Genomic DNA, 14,728 nt, shown 5'->3' with positions numbered 1-14,728 from the left:
TTTTAAGACTTTATCCACTTAAAAAATCTGATCTATCATCTAGATTCATTTTCTACATTCAAAGAATCTTTAGAGGCAGATGGAAAACAGGAGATCAAAAATTATAACTGGCCCCAAGAGAAGACCTCTCACTGTCAGAATTGTTTAAATCCTCTCCTGACTGGTGGGCCCCAATCTTTACCAACTACTACTCTGATTTACTTTCAGATAGAATCAAAGTTCCTGCATATCCTCAGTAGAAAATCAAAGTGCTGTATAATAATCCAACCATTTCCCAAAGAAAGGGAAATTTGCTCTTATCTCCAAAGTGCAATATCTCTTCAAAAATCTTTGCCAGCTTTCTTTTCATCATACTGTAGAACTAGATTTCTTAGTCTACTAGCTTACGTGAGGCATACGCGTGAGGCTGCACACCTTGACCTTAGCAATATTATGTTTTATCTCCCTACAAAAGGATTAGAAATAAAATACGTTTGTTTACAACTTCTAACTATTCTACCAGCTTTTGATATGAAAGTACTTAGCATATAAGCCAGGCTATACAATGTTTTTCAGAGATCTTAATTTAACAGTAGTGCTATAATGCTAGCTTTGAAGGACCATTATCCTTAAAAATTAAAGTATCTTCTAAGCCACATAAATCTGGCTTATACAGATTCATCTTGCTTTTTTTTTTCTATCTCGTATGATAACCTTGGGATTTTAAAGCAATGTTTTATAATTTTTGAACCACTTACCCTGGAACAGTCTACATGTAAAGAAGGGTTATATTGTCAAGTGAATTTCAAAATGCTCTATAATACATGCTTCTTTTTCAGATAATATTAAATAGCAAATTGAAAACAGAAATGTCTTATAGTGTAGAAACCTGTTAACCTTCAACTAGGCATTAGTCTCACGAATATCATTTTTTAGCTTGCGGACAATATGAACTGTGCACTATGCTAATTGTTTTACGTGCATTAACCAATGTAGTTCTCACAGCAGCCCATGAGGCAGGTACTATTGTTATTTTCACTCTGCAGATCAGGAACTGAGGACCACAGAGGTCAGGTACCTTGCCCAGGCTCATAGTTGGTAATTAGGAAAGCCTAGATTATAAACCAAATCTGGCCTGAGGCCAAACACCAATATCTTGACCACTGGGCTCCCTTTTTTAAAAAATAATACATCTTAATACTCAGTGGCTTTCAGAGGAATTAGTTGCATGTCAAATGAAGCAACTTCCTTTCTAACGATGGTTGTGCCATTTGAGTAGGAACAGTCAAACGTGTGGACTAATTGTGAAGAAGGAAGAATAAAGAGAAGAACGAAAGGAGGAAAGATAGGAGGGAGGAAGGGAAAGAAGATGGATAAGAAGGAAGAAAACGAATAAGAAGGAGGAGAAAGGGAAAAGAAAAAAAAACACCTTAGCACCATCTATGGGGGGGGGTGGAGTATAAATCATGTTTGTCAGATGTTTACCCAGGTTTGTATTGATTATATTAAATAATCTTACCTTTGAGGTCCACAAGACCTGGGTTCTATGCCCTGCCACTAATCTACTATATACCTATTATTTTAAGTTAGTCATGTAATCTCCCTAAGCCTAGGTTTTCCCATCTGTAAAACAGAGAAAAGAATCCTAAGCCTGTCTGCACTATTTGCATAGTGTAAAGATGTTCTAAAAGTACTGTGGAGATTTAAAGAACAAAACAATGCCCAAAAAGGCAGAAAACCTCACATCATAATATACTACCAAAGTGCTTTCAAACATCTATTTTTCAGCCAGAAGCCTCCTTATAAAAGGTAACTCTTGAGGGGAATCCCAGTATGTAAAATTGATAAAAAAGCAGAGCTGACCATTGGAGCAAGGATGAGGAAGCCAGCGATCCCTCCTCTTCGCTGCCCCTCACCACCTTTCATGAGTGATGAAGGGCCCCACAAGTCTCTTAGGGTTCCCTAGCACACACGGCCCTTGCAAAAGTGAGGGAACTGAGACCACACTGTCTTGAGCAAATCCTGTGGTCTCTGAGCCTCTGCTTCTCCTTGTGAGAAAGGAAAAAGTTGAACAAAACGATTCTTCAGTCCCCTTCCAGTTCTGACATTCTAGAAACACAAGTTTCTGGTTCTTCATTCATTAGAAAGCAATGTCTCCTTCCACACTGACTAACAGCATCCCTCACAGGGAACATCATACACATGCCTGCACTGAAGGTAAACCACCATGCAGTATCCTGAGAGACAAGTTCCCCATCAGACCTCCAAGCTCTCTCACCATCGATAGGGTGCACCATGTCCATGCTGGGTGACTGCTGCCTGGATACGTTCATTCTCTCTACAAACATTCCCTGAGCTGCTTCTCTGGGAAAAGATGTGGTGGACTAAGACAGGAACCCTGGAACAAGTATATTTATTTCAGTCTTGTCCATGAGGAGCTCATAGCACCGTGGAAGGCTGGGGACAAACACACGAACAGCTAGACCCAGGGCACTGATGGGAACATACACAAGGCACTCAGGGTTGTCTGGCAGCTCACTGGCATGGAGGGGGCACCGCCCTGGAGTTGGTTTCCCTGGCTCAGATCTTGGCTCCATGGCTCCCCTGTGGCTTTGGGAGAGTTGTTTCACTCTCCACATCTCACTTTCTTCACATTTAAAATTGAAAGGATAATTAACTATCCACTTTGCAAGTTTTGTGATGATGAAAAGAGTTAAAACATTAAAAGCACTTTAAAAAGTCCCTGAAATGCAAGCATTTAATAAATGGTAACTAATATAAATGGTAACTAATTCAATAAATGGTAACTAACAAGTCCAGAGCCCAGTCCTTTCTTTGGAAGAACAACATAGTGGCTAAACGCAGCCTCTGGAGAGAGACTGTCAGGATTCCAGGACAAACTCAACCACTTTCCAGCTGCTTCACCTTAGACAAGTTAACACGCTCCGCTAAGCCAGACGAAATGGCATGAAAACTGATAAACACTTAGCCTCTGACATAGCAAGAGCATCATCAGTGCTAGCAATTATTGTTGTTAATGGCTGTAAGATTACAGGAAAAACTATTTCCAACTGAAGGAACTGGGAAAGACATCAAGGTGAAGGTGACATTTCAGCTGACCATTTGGCAAGGGCCTGTTTCTGAGCCTGCGCTGAGTTCTGACTTGATAGACCTGTTCATCCCTCTGCATGTGCACTTTTAGTTCCCTTTCCTTTTTTCCTTTGTATCTAAAGCCAGCAGAATGATCACAAAACAAAACACAATTGTCTAAAGCAGATAAAGATTAATGATAGAGAGAGGGAGATAAAGAGAGATAGGTATAGGAGGTATAGCTTTAGGGTGTGTGTGTGTGTGATTCATGTCATTCTGCTGTTTCCAAACCTTCCATGACCCCCTGTTGCCTTGAGGTGTAGTCTACACTGTTCAGCCTGGCCTTCAAAGCCATCTGCTACCTATACCCAGACACCCACTGCCCTTTTGGGCTAACTCCATTTTCCACCCAGAACCCACAGAACTTAAATAACTGGGAATATTCCCATCTTCATATATTGGCTCATATTCTCCCTAACCTGAAAGATTTTGGTCCAGCCATTCATCTCTCATGATCATAAGTCTTGATTCTTCCTGTTGCATTTTTCCCTGCCTAAGATCCCACATGTGGTGGTTTGCTTCTCTGAACTCCTTAGACCCACTGACTTGTCACTTCTGCGGCCATGTGTATGTGTGGGTCATGCCTTCCCATGGTAGACCAGAGGTGTTCTCAGAGCGAGGCGTATCTCCCAGACTTCTTTGCATCTTGTGAACCCTGCCTCACAACAAACAACATTAATGTTTTAGCTCAGAGCCTTGCACACAGGAGCAATTCAATTAATATTTGTTGAAAGACCTTGGAAAATGAATTAGTATAAATAACCTACTCAAATTTGAAAAATTAATATTGTCAACCATAATTTTAGGCACTCCTATATACTCAGTATTTTAATAGTTTATACTTGGAAACAAAAGAAATTTTAAAAATAAAGGATAAACAACCATCTTAGGAAATTAAATCTAGATGGAAAAATACAGTTAACCTAAAAATAAAGTAAAAGAATATAATGTTCATATTATATAATCCCAACTATAGTTCAGAATGAGCTCATTGAAGGGCAGGGTTAGTAGGCATGGGGGAAAGAGGGGCTTGGCCCTGTGAACAACTGCAAGGAATTAAATCCCATGGTCTTGACCTGCGTTAAACCAAGCAGTCCAGCTGTAAACATTAAGCCCTTATCCCTCTGAGGGGGCAGTTTCCAAGCTGAACCAATTATGGTGCGGATTTTCGCTGGGGGCAAAATTGGGAGCACCCAAAAAGCATCATGCTTCTTATTGTTCCTGTTGATCAATATTTTAGAGCTCGGCATGTTGAATTCTGCATGATGTGACGGCTGAGCTCCTTACTTTCCTGTCTCTGGTATTGACTGGATGGCCCAGAGCAGGCCAGTTCAGAGGAGCCTGGCCCACTTGACATCTCCACCCTCTTCTCATTAACAGATCGGTTACTGGAATGAAGATGATAAATTTGTCCCTGCAGCCACTGACGCCCAAGCTGGGGGCGATAATTCAAGTGTTCAGAATAGAACATACATCGTCACAACCATCCTAGTGAGTACTCAGTCCTTCATCAAGTTTACCTGGGATTCAAGCGAGACCATAACAAGGGTTTTCCACCAGGACTGAAAGCTGGTCTTTCTTCTGGCCAAAACTATGTAATAGATAAAAGCAGCAAGTCAGACAGGGAATGCCCTGAAAATGAGAGGCTCTGAGTTTTTACTACGTATCTCTTAGTTTCACTCTCTCATCCTTTGTACCCTTGGGTAAGCCACTTACCTTCTCTGAGCTAGCTTTCCCATGGTTAAAATATGAGAGTGAGACTAAATTGTGCTGGTTTTCATCCATCCTCCCTCAGTGGAAGTCATTTTCAAAGAAAGTCACCTGAAGTCCAGCACATAAAATAGCTATAAGTGAAGATGCTATAATTTTCGGTGACTGATTATGAGAAACCTGCAGCCTGTTTAGGGTCCATTTCCCCTTCAAGATGACACCAGAGGTATTTTCAAAAAGTACAGATCTCCTGGAACATAATTTGAAAAGCTGTACACCATATATCAGTAATAAACGTTCTTATTTTAACAAAGTTTGCTTCCTTAACCCAAGAAGCTTGTAATGGAATAGGGAGTGAAGAAATTTAAGAAGTGGATTTAGGGGCTAGAGAGCCTTCCCCACTGTTAACCAAATGTGATGTTATGCCATGCCAAAGTCCTCCCGACATATGGGTGAACCTATTACCCACATTCTCCTATCTCCCCATTTCTCTTCCAGGAAGATCCTTATGTGATGCTCAAGAAAAATGCCAATCAGTTTGAAGGCAATGACCGCTACGAGGGCTACTGTGTAGAGCTGGCAGCAGAGATTGCCAAGCACGTGGGCTACTCCTACCGTCTGGAGATCGTCAGTGATGGGAAATACGGAGCCCGAGACCCTGACACGAAGGCCTGGAATGGCATGGTGGGAGAGCTGGTCTATGGAGTAAGTTCACTGCAGAGAGGGATATTAGAGAGCGGAGGCAGAGGGTTTGACAGGAAATCGTTTGGTGGTTGGGTGGCCCTGCCCACAGATGCCTATGAAACCCCATAATTGAGTGTTGTTGCTGCTGAACAGATGAGTCACCCAACATTCAATTTCTTTAGACACTCTTTGTTCAGGTTACTGGTCCCAGCTCCCTCAATCCCTCCCACTCAACGTCTTGTAACTTCAGTTGATTGTTGTCCAACACAGGTGACAGCGTAGCTCCAAGTTCAGTGTTCTTGGGGCAGACTGCTGAGTTGCCTACAAAAAGCCACTTGTGGCTCTCTCAGTATCAGTTTTTTCTCTGATATTGAATGCATCTGGATCCAACCTAACTTTCTAGTCACTTGTCTTTCTAGTTCCATGCCCTCTCATGGAATTTCCAGTTCAATCAAACGCTCCTCACTTACTCTGTACCCTAGAGTGCTCCCTTCCATTCTCCACCCCTAAAATCCTTCTCCTTCAAAACCTGTATTGAATAGTACTTTTTTCAGAGTGTTGTTTCTTTTTCTCATAATAGGTATGAACGTCCCTTTTAATTGTTCTCAACTTCCCCTTTAGAATTTAGATGTTGGTTTTTTTTTTAATGGCTTACCCTGCTTTATATAATAGTTATCTATGTAATAGGAGTAGATCTATTTTATCTTTATGATGTTCACCACACTTGAAATAACTCCATGAGCAATTGCTCTAAAATGTTCAATAAATTACAGCACTTTTGAAAAGCTGCTGAATGCCCCACATTGTTTTAAGCATTTATGGAATTGAGAAACAAAAGATTTGATCTTTTGCTTAATCCGTTATGAGGAAGAAAAGACCCCATCTTTTAACATTTTATGGGGTAGAAAAGACAATGCGAGAGAATAGTAAAAGGTAGTATAGAATAAAAAGTCTACATTGTATGGCTCAGCTAAGGGCTAACTAGACTTCGTCTAGCCCTCAGTGGGGATATGAAACTTGAAAAATGGCCATATTTAAACAGACAGAGAGGCCAGAAGTGGTGGCTTGTGCCTGTAATTCCAGCAGACTGGGAGGTCAAGGAGGGTGGATTACCTGAAATCAGGAGTTTGAGACTAGCCTGGCCAGCATGGTGAAACCCCATGTCTACTAAAAATACAAAAATTAGCTGGGCATGATATAATCCCAGCTACTTGGGAGGCTGAGGGAGAATCCCTTGAATCCAGGAGGTGGAGGTTGCAGTGAGGCAAGATCGCATGCCATTGCACTGCAGCCTGGGCAACAGAAGTGAAACTTTGTCTCAAAAAATAAAAAATTAAAAACAGACAAGAGAAAAGCAGCCCAGGAATTTTTAAAGCATGAACAATAGGATGGTGGTGGAAATAAGTAAGGTGTGAAAGGAGAATGAGAAAACACATGGTTTTTGCTGTGGACTTGGGTGGAAGAGTAGTGGGGGATATGTTTTAGTAAAAAATAACAAGAGGAAGAGTGTGAATTTCAGTGGGCATTGGGAAATCATGAAGGTATTTGAGTAGAGAGACACCAAAAGGCTATGGAAGAAGCCTCCAGTTGCCTCGTGCTGGAAAGGGACCACCACAGCTTCACTCACAGAAGATAAAGCATGTGCCAAGCCCTGGGTCAATGTTAAGTGCTCATAAGGACAAGCAGCCATTGTCCTTATGATAAAGGAGGATGATAAATCTTCTTGTTTCCTATCAGGGCAAGAGGAGTCGTGACGGCCATGAGAGATATACAAAGAGAATTCAAAGAAGAAAAAGATAGAATAAAGGAAATCTTCCTCAGGGAGGTGGCTTTTGAAATGACTTATGAAGGTGGTTATTGAGTTGGGGAATGGGATGTGCCTCTCTCCTTTCTTATTCCCTTTACTGCCTCTCAGTTTGGGAAACTCCAGGGACAAAAGGTAGAGACCTGAATGGTACATGCTGCATCTGGAGGCTGGTTTCCATGGGAACTCCCATCAAACTCTTAAGGTCATCCCCATGGCAACTGCTGTGCACTTTTCACCTTCTCCAGCATTTATCTTCACCTTCACCTCATGCCCAGTATCCAACACAGCCAGTGGTGAGTCACGGGCACAGCAGGGCTCAAGCCAGCTGGAGTTATCTGTGGGTGCCTCAGCAGCCAGTCCTGCCCCAATAGCCTCCTCCTCATCAGGCCTGGCCCTCTTCCCAGTGAAAACTGTATTCTGAAGACTCTGTGATGGCCCCAGTCGGATGCTCAGCCTTTCTTTTTAGGTTGGCTTTCCTTTTCTGTACCCTTGGGGGTGAACCGAGTGATTTGGAGAAATATCTCTCAAACACCAACCATGAGAGAGATCAGGAAAAGCTTATTTGGAGGCCTCCAAATTTATTCTTTCTGCGCCTTTTTAAATAACTCAGTCAATCTGGATCTCTCTTATCTTCCTTTTGCTCCCTCTTATTCTCATCAACAATGATAGTAGCCACATTTCATCACAGAGCATGCCCCAGGTGCTATGCTAAATACTTTACTCAGTCTTTCATTTACTCTACATATCAACTCCACGAGGTGGGTGAGATTATTGTTTACATTTCATAGATGAGGACACTGAGGCCCTCTAGGTTAGATAATTTGGCAAATGAAACACAGCTAGTGAAAGCAGCATCAGAACATGCAGCTCTGGCTTTTGTACTCCACACTGGGACATAATGCCTCTGTAGAAATCACACCATCCAAATGCTAAGCGGTAAAGCCAATATTAACTGAGAGAACAGCAAATGTCTGCACTTGCAGATGCCATATGCTGCAAATGAATTTTCTGCTCCTCACATGGTATATCTTGGTGCCTCCTTCACAGCTGTCTTTCCTGTCTGTCCTTTGTCTTGGTGAAGAGTAAGCTTTGCAGACAGACACCTGGATTTGAATTCCAACTCTGCCAACTTTCTGGCTGCATGACTTCTCTGGGGCCAACCCTGTGAAACAACGTGAATTCTTTACTACACACCGTGATGGGGAATATTCATCTATGCAGTGCCCAACTTAGAGCAGATCTCCATTTCTGATAGTTTTATTCACTTTTTGCTTTTTTCTACCACATAAAAACTACATGCTGTTTTCCCAGGATAGTTTCTAGACGTCACACATTTTGTTTTGGGATCTAAATTCTAGACCTGTGGTCTCTGGACCAGCAGCATTAGCATCACCTGGGAACCTATTAGAAATGCAAATTCCCACATCTCACCCCAGGCCCACTGAATCTAGAAACTCTGGCATGTGTGTCTTTAAAAGCCCTCCTGGTGATTCTGCTGCACACTCAAGTTGGAGAGCCATTGTCCTAAGATGTCAGTTTAAGAAAATAATTTTGAGTCCTCACACTTTACAGTACTCTCATGTATTTTGAATTACCTTGACTCTCACAAAACAAGCCTCTGAAATTGGTAAAACAAGAACTATTATGCCTGTTTTTAAAAAGAAGAAGTTGATATAGAAAAAGACAACTGTTTCATTTGAGGCTACACCATCAGCGAGCTGCAGAGAAGGGCAGTCCGCTCTGAGATCCACTCTGCCCTCCACCACCCTGTGAAGCTCCAGTGATAACCTCAGTTATTGGTGGTGGAAATCAACTTCTGAGACCTCTCAGTCAATATTAACCAAGCTGAAATTCTCCTGCTTTGCACAAATCATCTTCCCTCTCTAGATCTGAGTTTCTTATCTGTAAAATGAAGTAGCTGAACTTAGCATCTCCCGATATGTGTATATCCCACATGCATGGGTACCTCTTGATGCTTAGGAAGATGAATGACACATAGCCAAATAATCCTGGATGTGCCACATTCTACCTACCCCTCTTGGAAATTCTCAGTACACTGTGGTCCTCTAATGGTTCTGGGAAGTCCTGCCCCAAACATGTTTATTTTCATGTTATTAACAATCCTTCCAGAAATAATGTTCTACTGAACAAATTTTTGAATTGCAAAATGAACTAAGCATTAAGGCAGTATGGAACAGGCTGGGTGTGGTGGCTAACACCTGTAATCCTTTTGGATTTGGGAGACCAAGGCAGGCAGATCACTTAAGGCCAGGAGTTTGAGACCAGCCTGTGCAACATGGCAAAATCTCTTCTAAAAATACAAAAATTAGCCAGGCATTGTGGCACATGCCTGTAATCCCATCTACTCAGGAGGCTGAGGCATGATCATTGCTTGAACCCGGGAGATAGAGGTTGCAGTGAGCCTAGATCATACCACTGTACTCCAGCCTGAGCAACAGACCAAGACCGTCTCAAAAAACATGTATATGTATCAGTGATTTTCCAGTCTATGACCTCTTATTAAATCGCATTAGGAAGCATCAAACAAATCCATGAAATATGATTTACCCCTTTCAGAGCTGGTCTTCATCCACCTCCCTTTTGGATAACTTGTGGTCAATCCCTGCAGGTCATTTCCATCACTTTTCTTCCCCATTCTTTTTCTGTGAGGTTACAGAGAAAAAGTAAATACTTCTCCCCTGTACTATCTTGTGTTCGTAAAAATTATCAAGATTTATGCAGTGGGCCTTAAGAAAAAAAAAATTACTATGAAATTTACACCTGACTTCACATTGATTAATGGAAAGTTTCTTTCTATAAGTGAGAATTTAGTTCATTCTGAAGTCAGGCTTTCTATTCCACTTAAAGCACCTTCTCAATAATCCCAGACAATGAAAATAACCAGAGGAAATCTCTAAGCAACAGTCAGGCGGTGGGTGGGCAGGACCCTGATCTGCACAGCGTCTGTCACCAGCTTCACATCTGGGCTGTTGTACAGCATAAGAGAAAGCCATTTGCCTTGAACAGACCTGCATAGGCATGTCTCTCGTCTCAGAAATGAATGCTATGACATCTGTCCATAGAAATCCTCTTAGGTTTCCAGAATCTCTTGGTCTCGGGCCAACAGGAGCAGTAGATTTCTATTGAAATAGAAATGGCCAGTGCTTGTGCCATTAGAGAGAGGTAGGAAAGATAGGAGAGCAAGGCATGGTTGGTGATTCCATGTGCTGGTTGCCTCAGGATGAATATTTCTTGCAATATTTTTATGTTTATCTGCATGCTGGATTTGAAATTTAAAAACTGTATTATCTATGTATTTCTCAGGCTTATTCCTGAAGAATAAAATGGGTGCAATGCTACTTTACCTTTTCATCACAGGCTGTTATTCTCATGGTTCCCTCCTCCTGGAATGCTGTTCTGTGCCAGAGCAACCTGTCAAAAACCTACTCATCTTTCAATGCCCACTTTATATGCCATCCCTTCCATAATGCTGTCCCTTATCTCCGCAGCCAGAATGAATACCTCCCTGGTCTCCAGTAGCACTCTATATATCTTGAATAACATATATCCCTTCCACCTTGTAGAATGGAAAATTGTGTGGAATATCTCCTACTAATTTCTAATTTCCTGAGTGTGGGGACCATAGTCTACCTACAACTTTCAGCCTGGAGATTGGACATAATAAGTGTTTCAGTAAATGTCTATTGAGTTAAATTTGCCTTTACTCAGGGCTCTCTTGCTTGCAGGGAAAACAAACCCAATTCAAACTGGCTTAGGCAAACTGAAGCATTGGTTCACGTTCTTAGATTCCTCTGTGTCAATACAGAAGGATGTATTGATATGAGTTCCTAGGGAATCCAGGGTAGTCCCTGAATTTACAGTGGCCTAAATTATGACATTAGGGATCATCCTCTACATCTCTCAGCTCTGGCTCTCAGGACTAATTCTCACTAAACCCATCTGAGTCCTGTGTCATCCCTGAATGAATTATTCTCCATCCCAGGAGAGTGAAATACGTGGATTGGCCAGGACCGGGGTCAACTGCTTCCCCATGTAACCAGAGTGATCAGCCCCATTCCAATCTGCAGACTGAGAGTAGGGCAGGAATGGTTCTCCTGCCAGAGGAAGGCAGTGGGACTGCTGGACCGGCAAAAACAACAGATACCACAGCAGGTTCCTTCTTGTGTCTGAGGAAGATGCCTCTAACATTTAGAACTGTCAAATAATTAGAAAATATCTCATAAGATATTGAGCTGATCATCCATTCATCATAAATATTTTATGGAGTAGGAGGGGTTGAACTTCGAAGGGTCTTTCTCTCGCTCATATCCTTTCAGACACAAAATAGTCACAATAAGAAGACAAACAAGAGAACAAAAAGGGCTGCTGAGCTCACCTGCACTTTTCTTTTCTTTTCTTTTTTTTTTTTTTTTTTTTTTTTTTCAGAGAGCAGATGTGGCTGTGGCTCCCTTAACTATCACTTTGGTCCGGGAAGAAGTTATAGATTTCTCCAAACCATTTATGAGTTTGGGGATCTCCATCATGATTAAAAAACCACAGAAATCCAAGCCAGGCGTCTTCTCCTTCCTTGACCCTTTGGCATATGAGATTTGGATGTGCATTGTTTTTGCCTACATTGGAGTGAGTGTCGTCCTCTTTCTGGTCAGCCGCTTCAGTCCCTATGAATGGCACAGTGAAGAGTTTGAGGAAGGACGGGACCAGACAACCAGTGACCAGTCCAATGAGTTTGGGATATTCAACAGTTTGTGGTTCTCCCTGGGAGCCTTCATGCAGCAAGGATGTGACATTTCTCCCAGGTCAGTCAGCTTTTCTCAACCCCTTTGCCTAATGCTATGGTTTAAAAATATATATATACTAGAAATTAAAGAGGTGAATTATTTCCAGGCTCCATTGTATTCAGTTTTTCAACCGTTCTCTACAGTCAACTGTCCATTGCATGCTATGGATTATCTGGATCATCCTGTGGCTGGGCCATCTCTGTCTGCTGCCTGCTTGATGTGCTCTGTCAAGATTAATAGGCATAATTATGACTGATATGTTGTAGCCAAAAGGTACAGAGGAAGGAAGGGAGCATTGTGTGGTACAGCTAACACTTACAGAGCACCTACCAAATGTCAAGCAAGGTTCTGAGTCTTGTGCATGCCTTTCTCATTGAGTCCTTACAGGAACATAAGGTGGTACTCCCATTATGTCTCTTTTTACAAATGAGGAACCACAGAAATGTTGACTATCTTGCCAATGTTACACAGCTAATAGGCAAGTGAGTTGAGATTCAGAACACTGTCCTTTACTACTTCTGCATGGTGGGAAGAGCACTAGATTATGAGTGAGTTCTAACACTGGCTGTAGCACATGGGCTCTTTATGTGGCCCTCGGAAAGTCACCTCATCCTAGTAGATGTTGGCTTCTTCATCTTAAAGAGAAAAAGGTTTTCATTTTCTTTGGTTCTGAGAAAGACCCTGGAAATAATCTAGTTCCAGTGATGATGTAAATTTGTTTCTTGTGATTAAAAAAAAAAGGTATTTCACTCTGAAAGGCTGAGGCAGATGGATCACTTGAGGTCAGGAGTTTGAGATCAGCCTGGCCAACATGGTGAAACCCCTTCTCTAGTAAAAACACACACACAAAAATTAGCCAGGTATGGTGGCAGGCACTTGTAATCCTAGCTACTCGGGAGGTTGAGGCATACAAGTCAATCCCACTTGAATCCAGGAGGCAAAGGTTGCAGTGAGCCAACATCACTGCACTCCAGACTAGGGGACAAAGTGAGACTCCATCTCAAAAAAAAGAAAAAAAAAATTTCTCAGAGGTGCCTCAGCTATCACATTGAAAGTACTCAGGTAACCAAATCAGTTGGATTTCAGTCCCCCACATAGAACCAGAATAGCTCCATAGCTCCACTTTTGTCTGTTTTATATATTGGACTTGTGAATACAATTTATTTTGAAAAAATAGTGACTGAAGCTAAGAAAGGAGAAAGCGTGGACAGGAGAGAGGGGGAAAAGGTTGAAAGCTACCAATCTAGACCAACTCCCACATTTATTGACCTCCTGTCTTTATGTGAAATGTTCTTCTGACTATATTCTGGATGTTCATACCACAGATCCCCACCAATTTGCCTGACAAATAAGCACTGACTCTGTTTCCTTTTACAGTTGCTTAATGTCTGTGAACTGCTTTTCCAGTAAGCACTCTCTTAGATCACCAAATTCCGAAAGCCTACAGGGAGTCATGGCTCAGAATTTGGCCTCCATGGATAGATCTGGAAACATAAGTGCATAATATCAAGGTCTCACAGATGTGTGCTGGAGGCATCTTTACCAACTGTCTACATTTTGCATTTCAGTGTCAATGAGGATCGATATTCCTAAGCAGCAGTGGAGTAAAATCTTTCTAGCAAGCTTCCCTCAGGACTTATTTTGCCTGCTGTATAACTTAGAAATTCTTATCATTCATTATAATCTTGTTTTTCTTTAAATAAGAAGACTGGGGGGTGGGGGGCGCGTGGGAGAGGAGGTGTGAGACTGGCTGCTTGGCCAATACTGGCAAACACATGGTGAAGAGTAGCGAGAACCAAGCAGGGGAAGGGCTTGCTTAAAAATAAATCAGGCCAGTGGATAAACAGTGGGAAGAAACAATTCCTAACTAGTCATTATAATGTAGGGCCATCACAACATGCGTGTGTCAGAAAAGACCAATGAACTTGTTTTTTTGCCATCATTTCATCAGTGAGCATCTTGTCTCTTCACAGCACCTTTATGGTGTGATCTTAGGGTGTGTTTTCTTTCTCTCCACCATTCCTCCAGAGGTTTCAGTCTTGTGGTCCATAAACTGAATCTTCTGTCAGGCGTGTTTTGTTTAATCTGTACGGAATTTGGCAATGGTTGTCAGAAACTGTATGATAGCTGCCCTCTTGAACGGGTACACGCATTCATGGTTTACCCCAGCCCCAACCTGACCTTCTTTGTTCCTGTGTTACTCAGCTGACCCTGGAAGGTGTTTGAGTTTGTTAACTTCTGACTGCAAGAGGATTTTCAAATTGCGCTTTCTGGATTTCTGAGGGTCCCACTAGGGTATCATAGGAGTTGACATTGAGGTGAAGGTGAAACTGAACAACATACCCAGCATCCCTCCTCCTTGATTCTAACAAAACAACTCCACTCTGCTTGTTTTTCATTAATGTAATGGAAACAACATCTTACCTTAAACAGTTCCTACCTCAAATCCTGTTGGAAAGTTTAAAAGAAATTGATATGTATAGAACCTGTAACACAGTACGCAGCCTTCAGACAGAAAGCATTATAACTGGATGCTATTTTTTATTATGTCATTGATTTTTTTAAATTGGATTTTGTCTAAACTTCACTGGAAGAAACG

At 41.9% G+C, this 14,728-nt stretch overlaps 1 protein-coding gene across 8 annotated transcripts in view; it reads left to right on the top strand.

Moving 5' to 3' along the window:
• Positions 1 to 14,728, top strand: part of GRIA1 (glutamate ionotropic receptor AMPA type subunit 1) — a 329,622-nt gene that overhangs the window by 209,099 nt on the left and 105,795 nt on the right. For all 8 annotated transcript variants that reach the window (XM_074378874.1, XM_074378893.1, XM_074378882.1 and 5 more), the window contains 3 exons: positions 4,510 to 4,620; positions 5,338 to 5,544; positions 11,777 to 12,147. In XM_074378874.1, the coding sequence (XP_074234975.1) occupies positions 4,510 to 4,620; positions 5,338 to 5,544; positions 11,777 to 12,147 (689 nt within the window). The remainder of the gene's footprint in view (positions 1 to 4,509; positions 4,621 to 5,337; positions 5,545 to 11,776; positions 12,148 to 14,728) is intronic.

Source organism: Saimiri boliviensis, chromosome 1 (genome assembly GCF_048565385.1).
Source record: "Saimiri boliviensis isolate mSaiBol1 chromosome 1, mSaiBol1.pri, whole genome shotgun sequence".
NCBI classification, from domain to species: domain Eukaryota; kingdom Metazoa; phylum Chordata; class Mammalia; order Primates; family Cebidae; genus Saimiri; species Saimiri boliviensis.
This window is presented reverse-complemented; position numbering and strand designations above follow the sequence as displayed.